The following is a 21474-nucleotide window of genomic DNA, read 5'->3' as shown; positions in this document are numbered from 1 at the left end:
GGTGCGATTTGATTTATATAAACACATATATTAATGTTTATTGCTACAAAATTACGAGGTTACACAAATATCTATCTATCTATCTATCTATCTATCTATCTATCTATCTATCTATCTATCTATCTATCTATCTATCTATCTATCTATCTATCTATCTATCTATCTATCTATCTATCTATCTATCTATCTATTAAATCCTTGCATTTTTTATTTGTACGTTCCTGAACACATTTCCCAGAAGCCTTTGCTGTAAAACATGTGACGCATTTAACCTGCGACTTCAGCGCGTTGTTTGGTGCTGTGCGTTGGTGTATCGTTGTATGTTGGCTAATATTCGTATTTTTTTATTGAAGTGAGACGAAAAGAGACTCTCTGGAAATGTAAGTTTAAGTTCATTTACTCTGAAAACTATTTTTAAACCTCGCTCAGCAGAAAACGATGTTTTGATGTAAATTGCGTTTATTTTTACGTTCTGTTCGTAGATGTCTTTGGCAGACGAGTTGCTTGCCGACTTGGAGGAGGCAGCAGAAGAAGAGGACGGGCTTTATGGCGGTGGAGAAGGGGGTGAGAGTGATGGGGAACCCGGGGAGAATCAAGCCGATGGAGGTCTGGAGGACATACAGGAGGAGATGGAGGTGGATTATAGTGGGACGGAGAGTGTCACATCCATAGCAAAACTAAGACACAGCAAGCCAGTGAGTTTTATCTTTCAGTGCATTCTTATAAGTTCCATTTAAGTTTCCCTAAATGTTTAACTAACTTGCAAACCTCTCGACTTTTTACAGTTTTCTGAAATCATGGAGAAAATTGGTCATTATGTTGGAAATCAACGTAAGAATTCAGATGGTGAGTAACATCTCATTAACGAACATCCTGGTAAATTATTGGTAAATTATTATTGGTAAACATATTTCTCCACTCTCTCCAGTGTCTGGACCTGTTGAGTCAGACCCAGAGTACAGACTCATTGTTGCCGCCAACAATCTAACAGTGGAAATTGACAATGAACTTAGTGAGTTTACTATTTATTTATAGTGAATGTGCAAAATCGTTGATTTTTTTTTAAACAAGCACTATAACATCCATTCCTTTTTATTTCCTCCTCAGATATCATTCACAAGTTTGTTCGTGACAAGTATTCCAAAAGGTTTCCTGAACTTGAGTCTCTGGTGCCAAATGCACTAGACTATATCAGAACTGTTAAGGTATGAAGAATCCTTTTAATTTAAACATTTTAATGGGCTGAGCATATTTGAGCAGCCTATAGAGGGTTTGCACTTAGGTCACGATTTGGTCAGTTACCCGGATATGTGGCTATATTGGAGATACTTGGATGTAAAATACAGCATGGATTGCATGGTTATTGTACTACTGGGTATGTTGTTTGGCCAATTTATTCTGTCTAAACATGTGGAATGTGTGGAAGCTGCTAAATCATATAGAGAAGGACTTGGCGTACAAACTAATGTTAATAGGTGGTAAAGATGCATATGAGCAGTATTAATTAAAATATTAGCCTAATATTTCACCTACCTGACAGAAAATAATCAGAACAAACACAAATGTTGTGATTCTTGCCCTGGAAATGCTGGTTCACAAACACCTTTTATTCCTCTCTTCTCTTTGATTTGTTATAACTTTTGGCAGTCTATAGTACACCGATTAGTAGTAGTACAACCCAAAACAGGACAATAACTGACCATTTTCAGCAGCAATATTCAGCTAAATTTGCCAATTCTGTTCGCTTCAGTGGCATTGTTTATGTTCAGTGCCGCCAATATGGCTGATTGATGACGTGTTGTGAAAACACTCTATTCATGCAAAATGAAATGCAAAATTGCCGTCATATGATACATCCTCTGATCAGTTGTTTTTTTATTTATGAGGCTTAAAAATAAAGTTTTATGTGTGTTATATATGTTAATGTGTTTGTGTGTCTTCAGGAGCTGGGCAACAGTCTAGAGAAATGTAAAAATAATGAGACCCTCCAGCAGATTCTGACTAATGCTACTATCATGGTGGTCAGTGTCACAGCCTCAACCACACAAGGGTGAGTGAGCAGATTTATTTGGGCACTTCTGTTGAAAAGTTGAGCGCAAGTAGGATTTTTGTTGTTAAAATAAATGAATTTCATTCAACAAAAATTCATTCAGTTGATCAAAAGTGACTGCAAAGGCTTTTATATTGTTTAAGAAGATTTAAAATGCAAATGAATGCTGTTCTTTTGAACTTTCTATTAACATCACTAAAAAGCAGTACAACTGTTTTCAACATGATGACATTTGAGCACTAAATTAGCCTATTAAAATGATTTCTGAAGGATCATGTGACACTCAGCTTTGTGAAAATTCAGCTTTGCGATTGCAGGAATGCATTACATTAAATGTTTACAAACAGAAAAGTTATTTCACAATATTATGTATTTTTGATCAAATTAATTCAGCCTGAGTAAGGAACAGAGATTTTCAAAAATATTACAAACTGTTGAACTGCAGTGACATTTTGCTTGTTTTCTGATTAAATTATTGATTTTTGGCAGAACAATGCTTGGTGAAGATGAGCTCCAGCGATTGGAGGAGGCATGTGACATGGCCCTTGAGCTCAACCAGTCAAAACACAGGATCTATGAATATGTGGAATCCAAGATGTCATTTATCGCTCCGAATCTTTCAATTATTGTTGGAGCTTCAACTGCTGCCAAGATTATGGGTGAGAACAAGACTGTTGAATTAAAAGGATAGTTACTTCAAAATTACAGTTCTGTTTTTTTATGCCATTCCAAACCCTCTTGACTTTATTCTGTGGGACAAAAAAAAAAAACAATAAGTAAATTGTTTTAGCTTATGCTTGATCAAAACTATATATATTACGTCTACTGTTTATTTAAAAAAAAATTTAATTTGGACAACAACATCCAAACCTTCCCCCTCATTTCAGGTGTTGCTGGTGGACTGACTAACCTGTCCAAGATGCCTGCGTGTAATCTGATGTTGCTGGGAGCTCAGCGGAGGACGCTGTCTGGATTCAGCAGCACATCCCTGCTGCCCCACACTGGCTACATCTACCACTGTGATGTAGTGCAGTCTCTGCCTCCAGTGAGCATCAACCTTTTGCTTTGACTTACTTATTTTTGATCATTTTTCATTCAGAATATCATCAATTTTTCTTTGTTTCCAGGATCTAAGGAGAAAAGCAGCTCGTCTGGTTGCAGCTAAATGCACTCTGGCTTCACGTGTGGACAGTTTTCACGAGAGCACAGACGGCAAGGTCAGCGGTGCCATCATGGTCTATACCACTGTACAGTTTAGAGTCACTTCAAATGATAATTAAAGGGATAGTTCACCCCCCAAAAAATCGCTCACCGTCATGTTGTTCATGCTCACCGTCTTCGGAACAAAAATTAAGACACTTTTGTTGAAAACCGTGTTTTGTGTACAAAAAGTTTTCTAGTAGCTTCATAAAATTACAGTTGAACCACTAATGTCACATGGTCTATTTTGTCAGTGTTCTTGGTACCTTTCTGGGCCTTGAACATGTCAGTTGCATTGCTGTCTATGGAGGGTCAGTAAACTCTCGGGTTTCATAAAAAAAATCTTAATTTGTGTTCCGAATATGAAAAGTCTTACAGGTTAGGAATGTGATGAGGGCGAGTAATGACATAATTTTCATTTTTGGGTGAACTATCCTTTTAAAACTAGACTGTATTTGCTGCTAAATTTGTTAATTTGTTTGTGCACAGGTTGGTTATGACTTGAAGGAAGAGATTGAGCGAAAGTTTGATAAATGGCAGGAGCCTCCACCAGTCAAGCAGGTGAAGCCTCTTCCAGCTCCCCTAGATGGACAGAGGAAGAAGAGAGGAGGAAGAAGGTGAGAAGCACAAGTGGTGGGAATGATGGGTCCTTGTGAATGAAATGACAAGACATAGATTTTATAAATTATTTCATATTATTTTGTGTAAAAGTAACTGTCTTTTTTAAAGGATTAAGTACTTGTAATTAAATTTAAATTACATTTTTAAAAACTTGTAGTCAGGCTACAGTTACTTTTTTTATTGAAAACATGATTGAATATAATTCACACAATCGCAATAAATTATTTATGATCCATTGATTTTTCCCTTATGTTGAAAACAGCCGAGTATAATTTTTTAGGTTTCTTTGATGAATAGAAACATTAGAAAGACCTGCTCTTTGGATCTTTCTATTCATCAAATAATCCGGAAACTGTTTTAAATATTGATGATGATGATGATGATAATAATAATAAATGTTTCTTGAACAGAAAATCAGAATATTAGATTATTTCTGAAGGATCATGTGACACTGAAGGCTGGAGTAATGATGCTTAATGTAATGAATTACTTGTTAACATTTTAAACGGGGGAGAAGAATCACAATATTACTGCTTTTGCTCTACTTTGGATCAAATAAATGCTGGCTTGGTGAGCTGAACCTAAATAGATTTTTAAAAACCATTAAAAATCTTACTGTTCAAACACTTTTGACTGGAAGGTATATATATATTTTTGCATTTTTATATCAATATTATACAAAATTATTAATCAAATGTGATAAATGTAACCAAAAAGTAGTCTGATATATTATTATAATGTGTAATGTAATGGATTACATATTACCAACTACATTTTTTTTGTCATGTAATTTGGAATCAGTAACAGGCTACATAACGTTTGACAATATTTCATAATTTTTATTTCAGATTTTGCATTGAGATGTTTTTCTTGATAATTAAAAAAAAGAAAATTGAAAGGGGGAATTTTAAACACATTTTAAACATGGAATTTATCTACAATTTTAAAGTAGAATGACTAAAATCGTATTTTCTTGTAAAACCTACTGCAACAATATTTGTTTTATTTACAACTTTGAAAAGAAATGTGTACATTGCATGAGCTTTTCATTCTTTTTTTAATATTCTCAGGTATCGTAAGATGAAAGAGAGACTGGGTCTGACAGAAATCAGGAAACATGCCAACAGAATGACATTTGCAGAGGTTAGTTGACCTATCAACGTTGCTGTATTAGCATGCTTTGTTTAAAAAAAAAAAAAAAAATGATGATAGAATAGAATGATTCCGCAACTTTGAATTATAAATGTTCTGTCTTTCTCCTTGTAAGATCGAGGATGATGCTTATCAAGAGGATCTGGGCTTCAGTCTCGGTCAGCTGGGAAAGTCTGGCAGCGGCAGGGTCAGACAAGCTCAGGTCAACGACTCCACCAAGGCCAGAATATCCAAATCCTTACAGGTATGATTGCTTATTGTAGCATGAATTACAAAATACGAGAAAATTGTTTCTTGAAAGTTAAATGTACTTTATATACACTACTATTCAAAGCATTGCCATATGGACTTGTGAATGTTTTATCACTGCAGCGGACACTGCAGAAGCAGAGCATGACGTATGGTGGCAAGTCCACTGTCAGAGACCGATCATCTGGAACCAGCTCCAGTGTGGCCTTCACTCCTTTACAGGTATACAAACTCATATTTGAAAAGTGATTATTTTCACCATTCTTTCTCTGCCTCTAGAGTGCAGACATTGCAGCCTTCACGTTCAAATTGTTTTCTCACATTCAAGTACAGCTGCTGTCCGTTTGGTTCCCTTGCTGAATCACTGACAGGCACATGTGGTTTGGTTGATTTTGTTATGTAACAGTCTGTACACTGTCTGCTCTCTGTCAGGGGTTGGAGATTGTGAACCCGCAGGCTGCAGAGAAGAAGGTGGCTGAAGCCAATCAGAAGTACTTCTCCAACATGGCCGAGTTCCTCAAGGTCAAGCGCGAGAAGGATGATAAAGTGTGAGCCGGTGTGTCAGACGAAGGAAACCACATACATTAACAGCCGTGGTCGAATTCACACTTCAACTGATAATTTATACTCTGTCAGACACCCACTCAGACGGACTTGTGTGGGAATGGTGACGTTATGTGGGACAGCACAAGGACACATGGCTGGAGATCCTCTTTCTGTTCAGAGGCATGTTGCTAGATTTTGTTTTTTGTTCATTTTATATTTTTAAATGTGTACAGAGGAATTGTGTTGTCTGTATATATAACAAAAAACAGTAAATGCAAGTTGTTTTTCTTTAAGCATTTTTTTTTTCAGTTTCAAAAAATGTAGACAACACTTTGATTGAATAAAGTTGCTTATCTAGCTGAACACATTGTCTCCAGTCCTTTTTCATTTAAGTTAAAAGCTAGCTGTTATTTTTCTCTCTTCTACTCCTTTTATTGGAGCATGGATTGTGGCAATACATTTTTGTGCAACTAAGGAGTTTTAACTAACAAAATGGTTATGTATTTAAAGTCACTTTCATCCTGATATGCCACATTTCATGGTTATGTAATACATTTTAATGAATTATGGGACATTTTCACAGCGTCAACTCTTACATAATGATAGACCAAGGATCACTATGTCTTTCAAAGTCTCTCTCTCTCTCTCTCTCTCTCTCTCTCTCTCTCTCTCTCTCTCTCTCTCTCTCTCTCTCTCTATATATATATATATATATATATATATATATATATATATATATATATTTATATACATACATACATACGTACATTTAAGACAAATTGATGGGAAGTGGTGCGCCACTCATTTTTGAGTTGATAAAAGTAATTATCAAAACATGATCTTTTTAATGTACTTTATTATACACCTCTGGGTATAGTCAATTGCAGACTATTATATATTATGTATTTTATTTAAACAAAGGGTTTGTGCTTACGTTGAATGTTTTTCCCGGTCCGACCGATTAGTACAGCCCAAAACATGACAATAACTATTTTCAGTGGCATTAATCAGCAAATTGTGCAAGTTTCATTCACTTCAGTGGCATTGTTTATGACACATCATAAAACATCATGAAAACATGTAATAGAGGGTTTGCAGATACGTGGCCATATTGGTGATGCTCAGATGTAAACAACAGCATGGTTTGCACGGGTAATGTACTACTAAAGATGTTGTTCTGCTAATTTATGCTGTCTAAACCACGAAAAAAAAAATGTGTGGAAGCTGCTAAATCGCATGGAGAAGTACTTAGCAGGAAAGGGCGCAATATTTTGACAAATTAAATTTATTAGGAGATAAAGATCAAACGAGCAGTATTAATGAAGATATTAGCCCAATATTTCACCTAATGTTACCTGCCTGGAAGTGATAAGAACAAACATGAATGTTGTCAAGACTCTTTCCCTGGAAATCCTGGTTTGACTCTCCTGGATTAGCTTGATAGCTTTTGGCAGTCTATAGTACTTAAGTGTTTTTCCCAGTCTAAACGATTAGTACAGCCCAAAACATTCACACTCATTGTTTTTTTTTGAGGTAAATCACATTATGTGACTATTTACAAGTTGTTTTACTGATGGTATAAATGCTTGGAAATAATACTTAACTGAAGTCTATTCATTATTTATAACTTAAAATAGCTGTGGTGTAGTACTAGTAACACTGCATCTTAAAGGGTTACTTCATAGGTATAATTTCATCATTAATCACGTACCCCCCATGTCGTTCCAAACCTGTAAAAGCTTTGCTCGTCTTCAAAACACAATTTAAGATATTTTGGATGAAAACCAGGAGAATTATGACTCCCATTGACTCCCAGGTAAATACCGCTGTCAAGACCCAAAAAAGTATAAAAGGCATCGTCAAAATAGTCCATCTGTCATCAGTGGTTTGATCTGGATTTTATGAAGCGACGAGAATACTTTTTGTATGCAAAGAAAATAAAAATAACAACTTCATTAAATTTATCGCACATGATTGTTTCACAGTCTAGATACTAGTTTTCAAAAGTCAGTGCTAGTTTGGAGATTTTGGGCATTCAGAGTTCCTAGTGTATCCATCTTTTTCTTCAACGCAGAAGTAAGCATATGGGTGAGACTTCCGGTTCATTAGCCACTATAGGGAAATAATGAGAAGAATAGCAACTGTTTTCACTACAAACCAGTGTTTTCATAATTATGATAATACATTAAAATAATATGGTAAGACAATTTGCAATATCAAGCAGCTGTTTTGTACAGCTAAAAATAGCTGGACGTGGATGACACCAGATGCCAGACCCTTAAAATTTACAAGTGGACATGTCTGCTCTTAATAACTCATTAAACTTGAAAATATAGTAGACAGAATACAAAAACAAGTTAATATTTCACTACACTACTGTAGAGACATAGTAGTGTAGTGGCATAGCAAGTCAGCCTCAGGCTCCAATGTTTTTTACCTGAATGATCCACAGCTGGGATATAGTTAAAGTGCCCCGCTATTCTTCAGAAAAATCCTTCAGGTCCCACAATTTATTTGGTTTTTTAGCCTTTTTCAAAAATGACTATGATTTTGAGATCCATCTTTTTACGCTGAGGACAACTGAGGGTTCAAACAATCACTCTTGCTTCAGACGGAAACACAATGCATTAATTTTCCTATTTTGCATAAATAGCTTTTTTTTTTTCATTTAGTATGGCCCTTCAGAAGCTACAGAAGATGCTTACGTTTATATAGAAGATAAAATTTACCCTGATCTTCAAATTCAAAAAGTTTTCACCCCTCGCCTCTTAATGCATCATGTTTTTTTCTGAAGCATCAGTGAGTGTTTAAACCTTCTGTAACAGTTGCATATGAGCCCCTCAGTCATCCTCAATCCTCAATATGAAATCATAGTCATTGTTGGAAAAGGTTCAAATACACAAAAATACAGACAAGCCAAAGAAATTATGAGACCTGAAGGGACTCATGATTAATTATCACTAAAAAGAAAAAAGAAAAAACAGCTATGGATCATTCAGGTAACAACATAGTATTAAGAACGGGGACATTTTTATCAATCTTGTGGACTATGTAAACACCTTTTTATGTGAAATATCTTATTCAGGTCAGTAATAAAAATTGACATGCATTTTGTATGTAAACTCAAGGTGTATGTAAACTTTTGACTTCACACACACTGTATATATGGTCTTGTTTATGGAGACAACAAGAACACCGTCGTTGCATCACAAAAGTATTTTATTGAAATTTTACAACTCTGTTTTTTTGTTTCCTCTCAGCCTACGAAGCGACATCACAATCGCATGCTGTCCTGTCCATGTCAAAAAAAGGCAAGGATGATGGTGTTTATTACTGGAGAGAAATAGACAAATGCAATCAGCTGCCCTGTGCATCAAAAATACTTTCTTCTCATCACATTTATATCATTTCGCGTGTTGGTCGAGCCTGTCGTTCTCCCCAAACAATAGAGGAAACTGAAATGAATGGAAACTCACATGGGATCGTGTCACAATGTGGGGTGTTTGAAAAAGCTTTGCCTAATAAATGGAGTAACAGAACAATGATATTTTGTTTTTATTTAGGGAAACTGTCCAGCAGAGTATGTGAGAATAATTCTGAGATTTTGAGACGTCCAAAATAACTGTGGAAAGTTCGGGGAAGGCTTTTGTTTTACTTTACATGCACACTTCCACACAAAAATATATAGCCATGGACAACCTAAAGGACACTGAAAGAAAGAAAAATAAGGTTTTTAACTTGTACATATTTTAATCTTTGTCTTTTTATTAGATATTTTTGAAGTGAGATCACTCATGCCATGTTTAACAGACAAATAACCACACGCCACTTTGAAGGCTGACAACTTCAACCCACCTTGCTTGTGAACATATGTAAGATAGATGCTACAGAACATTACCCTATCAACGCCAACTTTTTTTTGCGGTCTAGCAAAACCACATTTAGGTAATGATAAAGGTAGGGAGGTCGAGAGGAATTCAATTGCATAGCAATTTAATGGTCGACACGATATCTCGCAAGGCAAAGTCACAGTGCCTAAACACTCCCAGAGGGGCTCGATGAACTAAGAACAACCAATCGATGCATTAGACTCGGGATCTCGCATAGTGCCAGTACATCATAGTCAGTATATGTCATCTAAGAGGATAAGACTCGCTAATGCAGCACTCCACCAAACACAAACTACGAGCAAAATGTTTTGTCTGTGGCCAAACCAAATTGTTTCCTTTAATTTCTGTCGCTTGACTAGGTGGGCTTTTCAGGTAGAACAGAAATGAAAGGGATAAAGACTCGACGTTAAAGGAGGTTCAAATGTTTGCATGTAAACAGGCACTCGACCCCCGCTCTCTCTCTCTCTCTCTCTCTCTTTTAAAGAAAAAGGCCAACTTCACATCCAACTTTAACCACGACATAGAGTTCATCTCGGAATGTCAACAGCAGCGTTTTCTCTGTCGTAGCGATCGCTCTCTCTCCTCGTCTCTTCCTCCGTCAGTCACTGCAGGTCTCTGTCCTCCAGGTATCTGTACTCGAACGTAAATCCTTCCTTTTTTCTCTGGCCCCACTTTTCATAGTCAAAGTAAATGTACGTGCCCTGCAGGAAGAAAAAGAAGATTTATTAAAACCACTTCAAGTTTTTCAATGTCACAGAAACTATGGTTCTTCAAATGCAGTGGTTCCAGTTTGTTGTATATGTAGATAAACATGTTTATTTGAATATATACACTACCAGTTAAGATTTATGTTTTTAAAGAAGTCTCTTCTGCTCACTAAGCTTGCATTTATTTGATCCAAAGCACAGCAAAACAGAAAAATTGTAAAATATTTTTAGCATTATTACTCCAGTCAAATGATTCTTCAGAAATCCATTCTAATATTCTGATCTGCCGCACAATATAATATTATGTTGAAAACAACTGAGTAGGCTTTTCACGTTCTTTTGATGAATAAAAAAAGTTTATTTATCTGAAATTGAAATCTTTTGTAAAATTATAAATGTCTTTATAATCACTTTTGATCAATTTAAAGCATACTTACAAAACAAAGGTATTAATTTCTATAAAGATCATGTGACTGGAGTAATGATGCTGAAAATTTAGATTTGATCGCAGGAATAAATTACATTTTAAAATATATTCAAATTGAAAAGAGTCATTTTAAATAGTAAAAATATTTCAAAATGTTACTGTTTTTGCTGTACTTTGGATCAAATAAATGCAGGCTTAGCGCACAGACGAGACTTCCTTAAAAAACATTAAAAGTCTAATTGTTCCAAAATGTTTGACTGGTAGCGTATGCGTTTTTAAAACTGTATAAAGATTACAGAAATAGTTTAAAAAGATTTATAAAGCAAATAAATACTGCTCTTTTTAACTTTCTTCTCATTAAAGATTCCTAAACAAAATTATCAAAAATGTTGCTCCAAATATGTGTCCCTGGACCACAAAACCAGTCTTAAGTCGCTGGGGTATATTTGTAGCAATAGCCAAAAATACATTGTATGGGTCAAAATTATTGATTTTTCTTTTATGCCAAAAATCATTAGGAAATTAAGTAAAGATCATGTTCCATGAAGATTTTTTGTAAAATTCCTACTATAAATATATCAAAATGTAATTTTTGATTAGTAATATGCATTGTTAAGAACCTAATTTGGAGAAGTTGAAAGGTGATTTTCTCAGTATTTTGATTTTTTTGCACCCTCAGATTCTAGATATTCAAATAGTTGTATCTCGGCCAAATATTGTCCTATCCTAACAAACCATATATCAACAGAAAGCTTATTTATTGAGCTTTCATATGATGTATACATCTCAGTTTTGTAAAAATTTAACCTTATGACTGGTTTTGTGGTCCAGGGTCACATTTATGATCTCTTTTCAACATTAATAAGAAATGTTTCTTGAATTGAAAATCTGCAAAATAGAATTTCTAAGGAATCATGGTGACCCTAATGTAATGCCTGCTGAATATTCAGTTTTTCCAAGGGAGTAAATGACATTTCACAACATATTTCAGGGCTCGAAATTAACTTTTTTGCTTGGTAGCACTGGTGCTCCCAACTTCAAAAAGTTAGGACCACCAAAAATTTTTTAGGAGCACCCAATTTCATTTTAGTAATGCACCAATCTTGATTCTTCATGGCCGATTCTGATTGCCAATGTTTTACAAGCAAACGGGCTGATTCTGAAAGCCTTTTTTATATATTTAATGTCTTAAGCAAGGGACAAGAATAAATGAAAATATGAGTACACAAACAAGATGTTTATTTTCTCTATTATAGGTACAGCCATTTAAATTAGAGACAACCAATGCATTTTTAAAGAATCAATAGTATAAATAAAAAATAACCGACACAGTTCTCTTTTATCTCGGCCTGTTTGAAAGCATGTACGAAGGCACTTCTGTGCTCCTACTGGCCAGTGTCACATATGTAATGGAACTCATCATGGATGACCAAAAACAACAACAACATGCTAGGCTTTCTGTTGTGACATCGTGACATGGCATCGGTTGTTGTTCACTATGACACTACACGAGATAAAACTGATGCCCATTGTCATTTATGAATCCCCACGACACCCTACATCAAGTAGATAATGCTAAAATCCAGTAGTCTGAACAGGGCTTTAATCTGTGTAATATATACAGTTAAAGTAAAAAGTTTACATACACCTTGCAGAATTCTACTGATCTGAATTAGGCATTTCACATAAAAGACGTTTCCATATAGTCCACAAGAGAAAATAATATACACTTGATTCTTAATACTGTGTTGTTACCTGAATGATCCACAGCAGTGTTTTTTTTTTTTTTGTTTATTATCAGTTGTTTGTCCTGAACAATAAAACTGCCAACTGTTCTTCAGAAAAAACATTCAGGTCCCACAAACTTATTTCAGCATTTTTGTGTATTTGCACCCATCCCAACAATAACTGTTTTTGAGATCTACCTTTTCACTCTGAGGACAGCTGAGGGACTTGTATGCAACTATTACAGAAGGTTCAAATGCTCACTGATGCTTCAGAAAGAAAAATTATGCATTAAGAGTGATACAGAATGATGTGTACATTTTTCTTATTTTGTCTAAATATTTGCCTAAACACATTTTTTTTTCCATTTAGTACTGCCCTTCAGAAGTTACAGAAGATATAATTACATGTTTCCCAGAAGACAAAATAAGTTAAATTTACCCTGATCTTCTAATTCAAAAAGTTTTCACCCCTGGCTCTTAATGCATCGTTTATCCTTCTGGAGCATCAGTGAGTGTTTGAACCTTATGTAATAGTTGCATATGAGTACCTCAGTTGTCCTTATTGTGAAAATATGGATCTCAAAATAATATAGTCATTGTTGGAAAAGGTAAAAAAAATACACAGAAATGCTGAAAAAACAGAATATGTGGGACCTGAAAGATTTTTCTGAAGAACAGCAGGCAGTTTAACTGTTCATGACAAACAAGGGACTCATGAACTATTACCAAAAAAAACCTGTGGACCACTCGGGTAACAACAGTATTAAGAATCAAGTGCATGTTAAGCTTTCAACCGTGTCATTTTTATAAATTCAACTATTATTTTTTCTTGTGGACTATATGTAAACGTCTTTTATGTGAAATATCTTATTCAGTTCATGGTCAAAAAACAAACAAACATGCATTTTGTATGAACCTTGCTATTTATTCAGATTCTGCGAAGTGTACATAAACCTTTGACATAAACTGTACATTTAATTACTAAAAATTAATTGTTTTTTTCCCCCACTGGAACTGGCATTGACTTTAACTGGTATTGTTACAGCATTAGAAAAAACTAAATTTTCCATATTTATTTGTAGTGGTGAGCAAGAGTGCTGGATTTGTACCTGTTCAAACTCATCAGTGATGGTCTTGGGTTCCTCGTGCCGTTGAAACCACATCATGTATTTGGTGTGGAACCTCCACGATTGCTTCTTCAGTGCTTTAGCCGACAGGTACTGTGCCTTTGTGCCCTGAGATAAAATGACAACCAGGAAAAAGAGTTGAAAGACTGCAACATCCAGCAGATGTGCTTATTTAAAAGCAACCAACACAGACCTCCAGGTAGTAGAAAATGAAGAAGAGCGTTTCAGTGGACAATCTCTGGTAGAACTCAATAGAGTCCGAATGATGTGGGGGCACCTGGTGGTGGAATGGCGGTGTAGGACAGGGGTTTCTCATCAGGTACTGCCTACAGATGGACAAAAAAAAAAAAAAAAGACTTAAGTCAGGCCCACATCTTCATCTTGAGGAGCAACTTCTCGCAAGCAAAGAGACTTTTCAATTTGCGTTAAGACTAGAAAGCATATTGTGTACCTGATTCTCTCTGAATCGGACGGGTGAGGCATGTGTGTCCATGCTGACTCCTGCATTGCCTGTTGGTAAAGCTGCTCTTTAGTGAGAGGGGTGGGGCCTAACGGACATGCCCCTAAAGATGGCGGTAGGTTGACTTCTGAAACAGCAGGCTGAGGAGCCGTTGTGGGTCCAGGTGGGGCTAAGAACAGATTTAAAGGGAAAAACTTTTGTGTTTTTGATTATTTCACAAGCTCTGTACCTTATGTAACATCTAATCTGGCACACTAAACTGCTAGCTGTTAGACAGGGCGTGCTGTGTGTGGTTGAGTCATTTTAATCATAAGCTTGAAAGATACTAAGGCGTGAGAGTTGATCGCAGTAGAAACAACCATTTGTCAGTTAAATAGGTGCTGAAATTAGTTGTTTTAACTACCATTTCCCACGATTATTTTAGTGCAGTGTGTATTTAACAGGTCAGCATGTAAGGTACCTCGATCTGGGAGGTGTAGTGATGAAATCTCTCCATCCAGTGTCAATCCCAGCGCTGCTCGTTCTGCCATAGCTTTGAGAGAGCTTGGTGGTTCAGGAGCCTGCGAGAGATCAAATGGAATTACATAAGAAACAGCACAATTTAAATCTACAGGAAACTGATTACACTGTATTTAATGGGAGTGACTTTAGAAACACACAAAGCTGAAGTGTGTGAATTCTGTGCCACTGGATCTAGTCCAGTCAGGATGAAAAACACACCTTGATGGCTTCTGTGTTGAGTGTGTAGGAGTGTGGGCCGTTTAGCAGACTCCCACCACCAGGTGTGCTGTCAGTGAAAGCAGGTGATGGGGAGGAGGGGGGTAGAGTGATAGAACTCAATAAACTGGGGCCATTATCCAGACTACAATACAGAGGAAGTTGAAGAGAGAAAGACAGTGACAATCATATTGAAGTTATAGTAGCTACTACAAAAGATATGCAGATGTATACTCACGTTTGATTGGTTGATGAGCTCGAGGATGAGGAATGGCTGTTTTGTGATTGGCTGGCACTGCTGAGCGAGGAGTCTGGTGTGTTGTCCGCAACCACAGCACTGTAACCTGTATGGGGACAAATAAGGATAAATTAAAAAGAAAATAATAATTAAAAAATATTTTAAATAAATATAAAAACATAAAAAATAAAAGAGATAACAATAAAAAAATGATCAAAAAGGATAATAAAATAATAATAATAATAATAATAATAGTGAAAAACAGAGAATTAAAAATAAAACACAATCACAATTACAATTAATAAAATAAATAAATAAATGCTTCAATAGAAAAAACAATAAAAAGATAATTGAAATTAAAAATAATAATTAAATATTAATAAAAAATAGAGATCAAAGAACAAAAACAATTCAAATTAAAATATTAAAAGTCAAACTATTCATATAAATTAAATTATAAAATGCTAATAATAATAATAATAATAATAATAATAATAATAATATAGAATAAAATAAAAATAGAAAACTAAACATAACTCATATGAATGATTACAATTACTACAATAATAATTAGAAATATAAAAGGGAATAATTTAAGATTCATAAGACAAATTACAAATAAAACAAATAATTTAAAAAGAAAAATCAATAAAAAAAAATAAAAAAACTATAATTATATAAAAAAGTTAAACATTAAACCAGTCAAAATAATGATGCTATAAAATTGAATTATAAAAAGCTAATAATAATGATAATAATAATAAAAAATAAAATATAAATATAAATGAGTAAAAACAATTGAGAAAAACAAAAACAAAACAAGTTTTAAATTTCATTCAGCTTTATACAGAGAGATGAAAAAGACAGCAGGAAATACAGCCATTATCTTCAGCTAAACATTTATTCCTACTCATAAAATCAAAAATATAATGTGAAATTGCTAAATACAGTGAATAATTAATGGCCAGAACTGGGGAAAAAACTCACTGGTTGCTCCATTTTGTTTGAGGCCGCTTGGGGGTCTTGCAGGCGCTACATTCGTCCCGACTACTGCACTCACCACAGAACTGCTTCCATTTCCACCCAATCCGCTCTCTCCAGTTCCTCCTCCAGGCACTGTGCCCACATGGCTCACAGGTATCTGTGCAGACCCCTGGAGAGCCGACTGCCCCTGTACCAGGTTTAGAATTCCTCCGGTTAGGGTCCCGTGACCCGGACTGGACCCTAGCAGGCCCATACTAGCCCCTGTTCCTGTACCATTACTGGTGGTGCCCGAGTTTGCTCCCCCTGCACCTCCGCTCGGTACAGATATGCCAGAACTACCACTGCCACTCCCCACTGGACCACTGGAGGCACTACCTGCTGTTCCGCCTGCAGCCGCCTGGGCGTAGGGGGCAGGGGTAGAGCCTGAGAGAAGCCCTGCCATGGTGCTGAGAGAAGCAGACATGCCTGCCAAGCCCAGAACTGGCATCTGAGCCCCACTACTGCTGCTGGTCACCGTCACACCCCCTTTCCCCAAGCCCAAACCCAGTCTAGAGCCCTCAACCCCAGGAACAGATGAAACCTGGGACTGGGAATTGGAAGTAACTGGGCCGGGTGTGCTGGAACTAGGCAGAGAGGAAGTTGTGGAGGCTGGTAGCGTGGGGTGGCTAGGTGGACTAGGTGTGTTGTTGGAGGGTGCCGATGTCGAGGAGAGTTTGACCTGTGCTTGCTGTTGAGACTGAGGAGCATGCTGCTGCACTGCACTGCTAAAGCTTCCCAGCAGGCTGCTGCCCCCGGAGACTGCTGTGCAGCCACCGACAACAGTAGCCATAGAAACCAGCGAAGAGGAGGAGGAGGAGGAGCCTGAGGAGGCGGATGAGGAGAAGGACGAAAGAGATGGGTTGCCATTCTTCACAGGAGACTGTTTGGAGCAAGAAAGCCATGAGGTTAAAAACATAAATATTATTTTTTATTAAGCATACATGGGACTGTTCACTGAAAAATGACATTTCTGTCAGAATTTCCTCATGTCCTGGTTCAAACTTGTGTAAAAAAAAAAAAAAAAAAAAAAAAAAGTGTAAATCCTGAAGACTGTGGTGGTTGCTCTGTTCCATATAATTGTAATGGACATTTTAAGGTTCAAAAAAGGAAGAAAAAAAAAAATAGCACCAAAAAGTGGTCCATACAACTTGTTATTAATCCCCTGAAGCTTTAAGCCTTCTTTACGCTTGAAAGTAATAAAGTTATACAGGATAAGAACAACCTTTAAAGAATTAGTTTACTGCCAAAACAAAAATGTACAGATAATTTACTCTACCCCTTGTCATTTCTTCAAATGAGATTTTCGACATACCCTAACTGTCTTGAACCAGAGTGCACAGAGTATGCATTGCAAAGCTGGACAAGATAAGCATTTGTGGTTAAAAGGTGTATAAATCAATTTTTTTTTTTAGAAAATAACATTGTTTCGCTAGATAAGACCCTTCTTCCTCTCGGCTGGGATCGTTTAGAGCCCTTTGAAGTTAAAACTCGTACCACCGAAGTCCACTATATGGAGATAAATCCTAAAATGTTTTCCACAAAAAAAATATTTTTTTATGACTGAAGAAAGAAAGACATGAACATCTTGGATGACAAGGTAAATTATCTGTAAATTTTTGTTCTGGATGTGAACTAGTCCTTTAACTGAAACTGATGCTGATGCTGAGGTCTCACCTGGCTGACTTCGCTGTCTGTCGATCGACCTCTCTTATCCTCCAAAATTTCCTGAGTAAAACAAATTCACACACAATAGTAAGACAATCAATTCTGTGACTAAAGGTCAATATAAAACAAGAAAAGAACATGATGGGTGGTTCTGAGTCTTGACAGAGATTCTCTAAAGACTAGACAAGAGGAAGAATGTAAGAAGAAGGTTTACCATTGTGCCTGTAGCAGGAGATGGAGGGATAGGGGAAGAGGAAGTGGTGGAGGTGGGTGTGCTGCTGGATTGAAGGAACATCTCATCTTCAATATGGCCCTGAGGAGACGTCGCCATCAAAGTTGCCGCTAGACAGAAAGAAATAATCATAAGTTGTTCAGTATGTCAACGACCAGCCATTTCATTTAAAAACATCCATCCCACACACACACACACACACACACACACACACGGACTTACGTATGTCCTCCAAGTCCAGATCATCGTAAAGGAACTCGTTCTCTTCAAAGTCTGGGTCTTGTGAAGAGTCAATGTAATATTCCACATCATCTTTGATCTTATGGATAGCGTCAACCTGGATCGAATCATTATCCAACATCCTCAAGATGGTCTCTAGCATACGAATGTGGTACCTGTGTCTTTCAATTAACCTCTTCAGTTCTTCAATACGATCCTGTTTCTGGAGACAAACACGTTTATCAGAACTGTCCAGTGTTTACATCTCAAGATGCACACCAGATTTTTTTTTTTTTTTGCTTAAATACAATGGCCTGATCCTGGCTTAGTCTAAACTCTGTCTGTGAAACCAGGCCCTAATGTCTAATAAAATAGTAAAGCAGTGAAAAAAAGGGGGGAAAATGGAAAAAGTGAAAGCTGACCTCCTTGTCTCCTTTCTTTTTCCGTGTCTGAACAGAGAGGGACTCAACTTCACTCTCAAACTGGTCCACCTGCATGTTCAAAGTGTCTATTGTGTTCTGCGAGAGAAAAAACATGTCATTAATGCACTACTTGCATCCTGTTCAAAGTTTTTCTATCCATGAGCGCTCTTGTACCGTGAGCCACTGTTCCGTTTCCTCCTTCTCTTTCTGTGCTGGGTCCACTTTCTGTGCCAAGCCCAGCCCCTCTTTAGAGTAGGCCTTTGTCTTGGTTTCTCTTTCAACCACCTTAAATCGCTCCATTTGCTGAGGAGAATGAGACAGAGATTCAGGTTAAGGGGATGCAAGCTTGACAGATCAAGCGTGGGAAATCTATCTAGGAATTCATGAGGCAAAATCTAAACGTTATGCCAGTGCACAGATACTTTTATCAAAAGTACAAAAGAACTCTGACAAGCACATTAAAATAAAACAGCCTTGAGGAATCTGACTAAATCCTTGTACCGTTTCTATAAGCTTTCGGTTCTCCACTAGCTGCCGTTTGTCTTTGATCTCATTGGATGCCACCCATGTCTTAATCTGGTCTCGTAGCCGCTACAAAGAAAAACAGGTGAGAACAATTATACTGATTGAAAACACATATTTTCCCCTTGTTTCCAAAAAAAGTGAACTATAATTCATCCTATGCAATAGCTCGTTTCACTTCTCTGAATCGATTGCCCAAGAAGAGTGCTACTACCTAGTCCAACAGCGAGAAATCCTTTAATTACTTTAATTCTAAAAAGCCTTCAAATGAGCTAGTGAGCACATCCATACCTGGAGCTTTTTAATTTCTTTCTTGAGATCAGCCTCATATTTTTCCTTCTGGTTGGCATTGGCTGCATTGTGAAGCTGAAAATGATATGGATTATTAAAATACAACATATAACTACAGGTGCACGATTCTGATTGTTGAGGAGTTGTCATCTCACCTTTTTCCAAATGTCTTCAAACTGTTCGACACCCTCAGCAACTTTTTTCAAACATCGATCTATCTCACCTGGTTGTATAAAGCACATGATTAAGCCATAAGATCACATGATGATTCAGAAAAACTCTACTAGCAACTGTGGTATGGTAGAGTAAGAGAAAGCTTATGTATTCCATATCATAATCTCTTACCTTGTAGTTTTCTCTTATCAGCCATGGCTTCGCTATGATACTGTCTTCATACCTTCTGTCACTGCAAGCACATGAGAGAGACTGTTAAGTTGTACAGTATTCAGTGTGAGGCAGATGGTAAGTGTTTCTACTTCTCCTGACAGATAGATCTCATCTCAATTGAAAAGGCTGATATCAAAATATCCCGCTCGATTTACGTTCCCCCATTAGTCTGAGCCCAGAAAACGATTAATAGCTTCAAAGTTATATTTCCCTCCAGTTCTTGCCAGGTCAACAAATAAACGCAACAGTCGCCTTTGCAATCCTCGTAAATGAGAGAAATTATGAAGAATTTTAATGACAGCGCGCTTTGATCTTCCTCACAGTTTAGATCACTTATACGGCAACGCCAACACAAGCACAGTGTGTTTACGCAGATTTACGCAGCCTCTGATCACTGAGCACTAGCCACCAATATGCTAACGTGTTGGATCAGCAGCATTTCATCGCCGTATCTCATTTGCACTGATAATATGTCACCCTGGCTGTATATATAGATGGTATGCTGCATATTTCTGCAGTTATCATGGATTACGCTGCTGTTGTTATGATGTCGAGCAGCGCTGATGGCTAACGCTCTGCTAGCACACACACATAGTTTTCCAAGAGAAGGTGTGGGGGATTTAAACTCTTAAATTGAATGCACAGTCGTCGTATACCTTTTTCAAACGTGTAATATTCGTCAGTATCTCTTAGTGACAGCCACGACCAAAATATCCACCAATTCCTTATTTCAAATTTGGTAATGTTTTCAGCTCGTCAATCCCCCTTCTGTCCAGTACATTAAAGATGGACGGCAGACTCCGCCCACCGCTCGCTGCTGAAGATCCCGCCTCTCGTCTTTTTGCTTTCTTATGATTCATTAAAAATGTCTGTCAATCATTTCGGAAGTTGTGACCATTTCCGCTGGACGGCAGATCCCATTGGATGAAATTTTGGGTGAAAGGTTATATTTACGGAAAAGGACCATTCTCGTTACAAAAATTGACTTCTCCTGGGGCCTAACACAATTTTTCTTCATTTGTATTAAATGTACTGGTTTGTATAGGAAAATTTTAGAATTGGAAAAATATATATAATTTTTATAATCAGTTAAAGAATGGCTCGAGGGTCGAATAAGGGGGTAAAAATGAAGAAATTACATTTTAGCTCTAGGTACAAAATAGAAATAACAGAAAAAACAAAAACAAAAAATAATTTAGCTTTGGGGCCATTTCCTATTGGAATCTGTATGTTTTTTTATTTATTATTTATTTGGTTTATTTAACTACTATAATAATACATAATAATTATTACATCTTGTCTGAATCAATTTACCACTTGTTTGTCTTTCTGAACTATATGATAAAATAATAAAAAATATATATATAATTATAAAAATAAAATTATAAAATGTTATTTCCTCCTCCATAATTTACTATTAAAACAATCTATTTAAAACAATCTATTTAAAATCAGTAATCTTTTTTTTTTCAGTCAGACTCTTAAATATTTATGTATAATGTTCTCTGGCCCTTAAACCACTTAGTTTGGTTTTTACCAGTTTACTCAAAATCTTTAGAAAGCTGTTAACATCTTGTTTGTTTGTATGTTTTAACTATTTTA

General features: G+C 36.4%; 2 protein-coding genes across 3 annotated transcripts; one reads left to right on the top strand and one right to left on the bottom strand.

Annotated features, from left to right (window-relative positions):
- Nucleotides 1-273: 273 nt before the first annotated feature.
- prpf31 (PRP31 pre-mRNA processing factor 31 homolog (yeast)) lies at nt 274-5973 on the top strand. Its single transcript, XM_073847531.1, has 14 exons — nt 274-380; nt 483-695; nt 786-846; nt 929-1012; nt 1108-1205; nt 1944-2050; nt 2540-2709; nt 2938-3095; nt 3178-3267; nt 3740-3867; nt 4942-5014; nt 5139-5267; nt 5396-5494; nt 5705-5973. Exons 2-14 carry the CDS (start codon nt 483-485, stop codon nt 5822-5824), a joined length of 1530 nt encoding a protein of 509 aa, XP_073703632.1. The 5' UTR covers nt 274-380; the 3' UTR covers nt 5825-5973.
- Nucleotides 5974-9019: 3046 nt separating this feature from the next.
- cnot3a (CCR4-NOT transcription complex, subunit 3a) lies at nt 9020-20667 on the bottom strand. Of its 2 annotated transcripts, none has more exons than XM_073846768.1 (18): nt 20529-20667; nt 19831-19891; nt 19641-19708; nt 19486-19560; nt 19174-19263; nt 18847-18975; nt 18673-18768; nt 18254-18473; nt 18014-18141; nt 17809-17859; nt 16099-17014; nt 15112-15217; nt 14877-15018; nt 14617-14716; nt 14148-14325; nt 13890-14022; nt 13679-13804; nt 9020-10409 (listed from the first exon to the last, which is right to left on the bottom strand). In XM_073846768.1, exons 2-18 carry the CDS (start codon nt 19853-19855, stop codon nt 10311-10313), a joined length of 2682 nt encoding a protein of 893 aa, XP_073702869.1. In that variant the 5' UTR covers nt 19856-19891; nt 20529-20667; the 3' UTR covers nt 9020-10310. The 2 variants fall into 2 exon arrangements, with proteins under 2 accessions (XP_073702869.1, XP_073702870.1); XM_073846769.1 differs by having other exon boundaries at nt 18254-18467.
- Between the last annotated feature and the right edge of the window lie 807 nt (nt 20668-21474).

This window comes from Garra rufa, chromosome 9, assembly GCF_049309525.1.
Source record: "Garra rufa chromosome 9, GarRuf1.0, whole genome shotgun sequence".
In the NCBI taxonomy this organism is placed as follows: Eukaryota; Metazoa; Chordata; class Actinopteri; order Cypriniformes; family Cyprinidae; genus Garra; species Garra rufa.
Note: the sequence above shows the minus strand (reverse complement) of the source record. Positions and strands in the feature narration are given on the sequence as shown.

What these genes read in the sequence shown, in the direction of transcription:
- prpf31 (XM_073847531.1), top strand. Translation starts at nt 483, where the DNA reads ATGTCTTTGGCAGACGAGTTGCTTGCCGACTTGGAGGAGGCAGCAGAA. An exon ending in TAGTGCAGTCTCTGCCTCCA is followed by an intron (nt 3,096 to 3,177) that starts GTGAGCATCAAC and finishes CTTTGTTTCCAG; the next exon opens with GATCTAAGGAGAAAAGCAGC. An exon ending in ACGAGAGCACAGACGGCAAG is followed by an intron (nt 3,268 to 3,739) that starts GTCAGCGGTGCC and finishes GTTTGTGCACAG; the next exon opens with GTTGGTTATGACTTGAAGGA.
- cnot3a (XM_073846768.1), bottom strand. Translation starts at nt 19,855, where the DNA reads ATGGCTGATAAGAGAAAACTACAAG. An exon ending in CAGACAGCGAAGTCAGCCAG is followed by an intron (nt 17,015 to 17,808) that starts GTGAGACCTCAG and finishes TGCTCCAAACAG; the next exon opens with TCTCCTGTGAAGAATGGCAA. An exon ending in TCCGATTCAGAGAGAATCAG is followed by an intron (nt 14,023 to 14,147) that starts GTACACAATATG and finishes GTCCATCTGTAG; the next exon opens with GCAGTACCTGATGAGAAACC.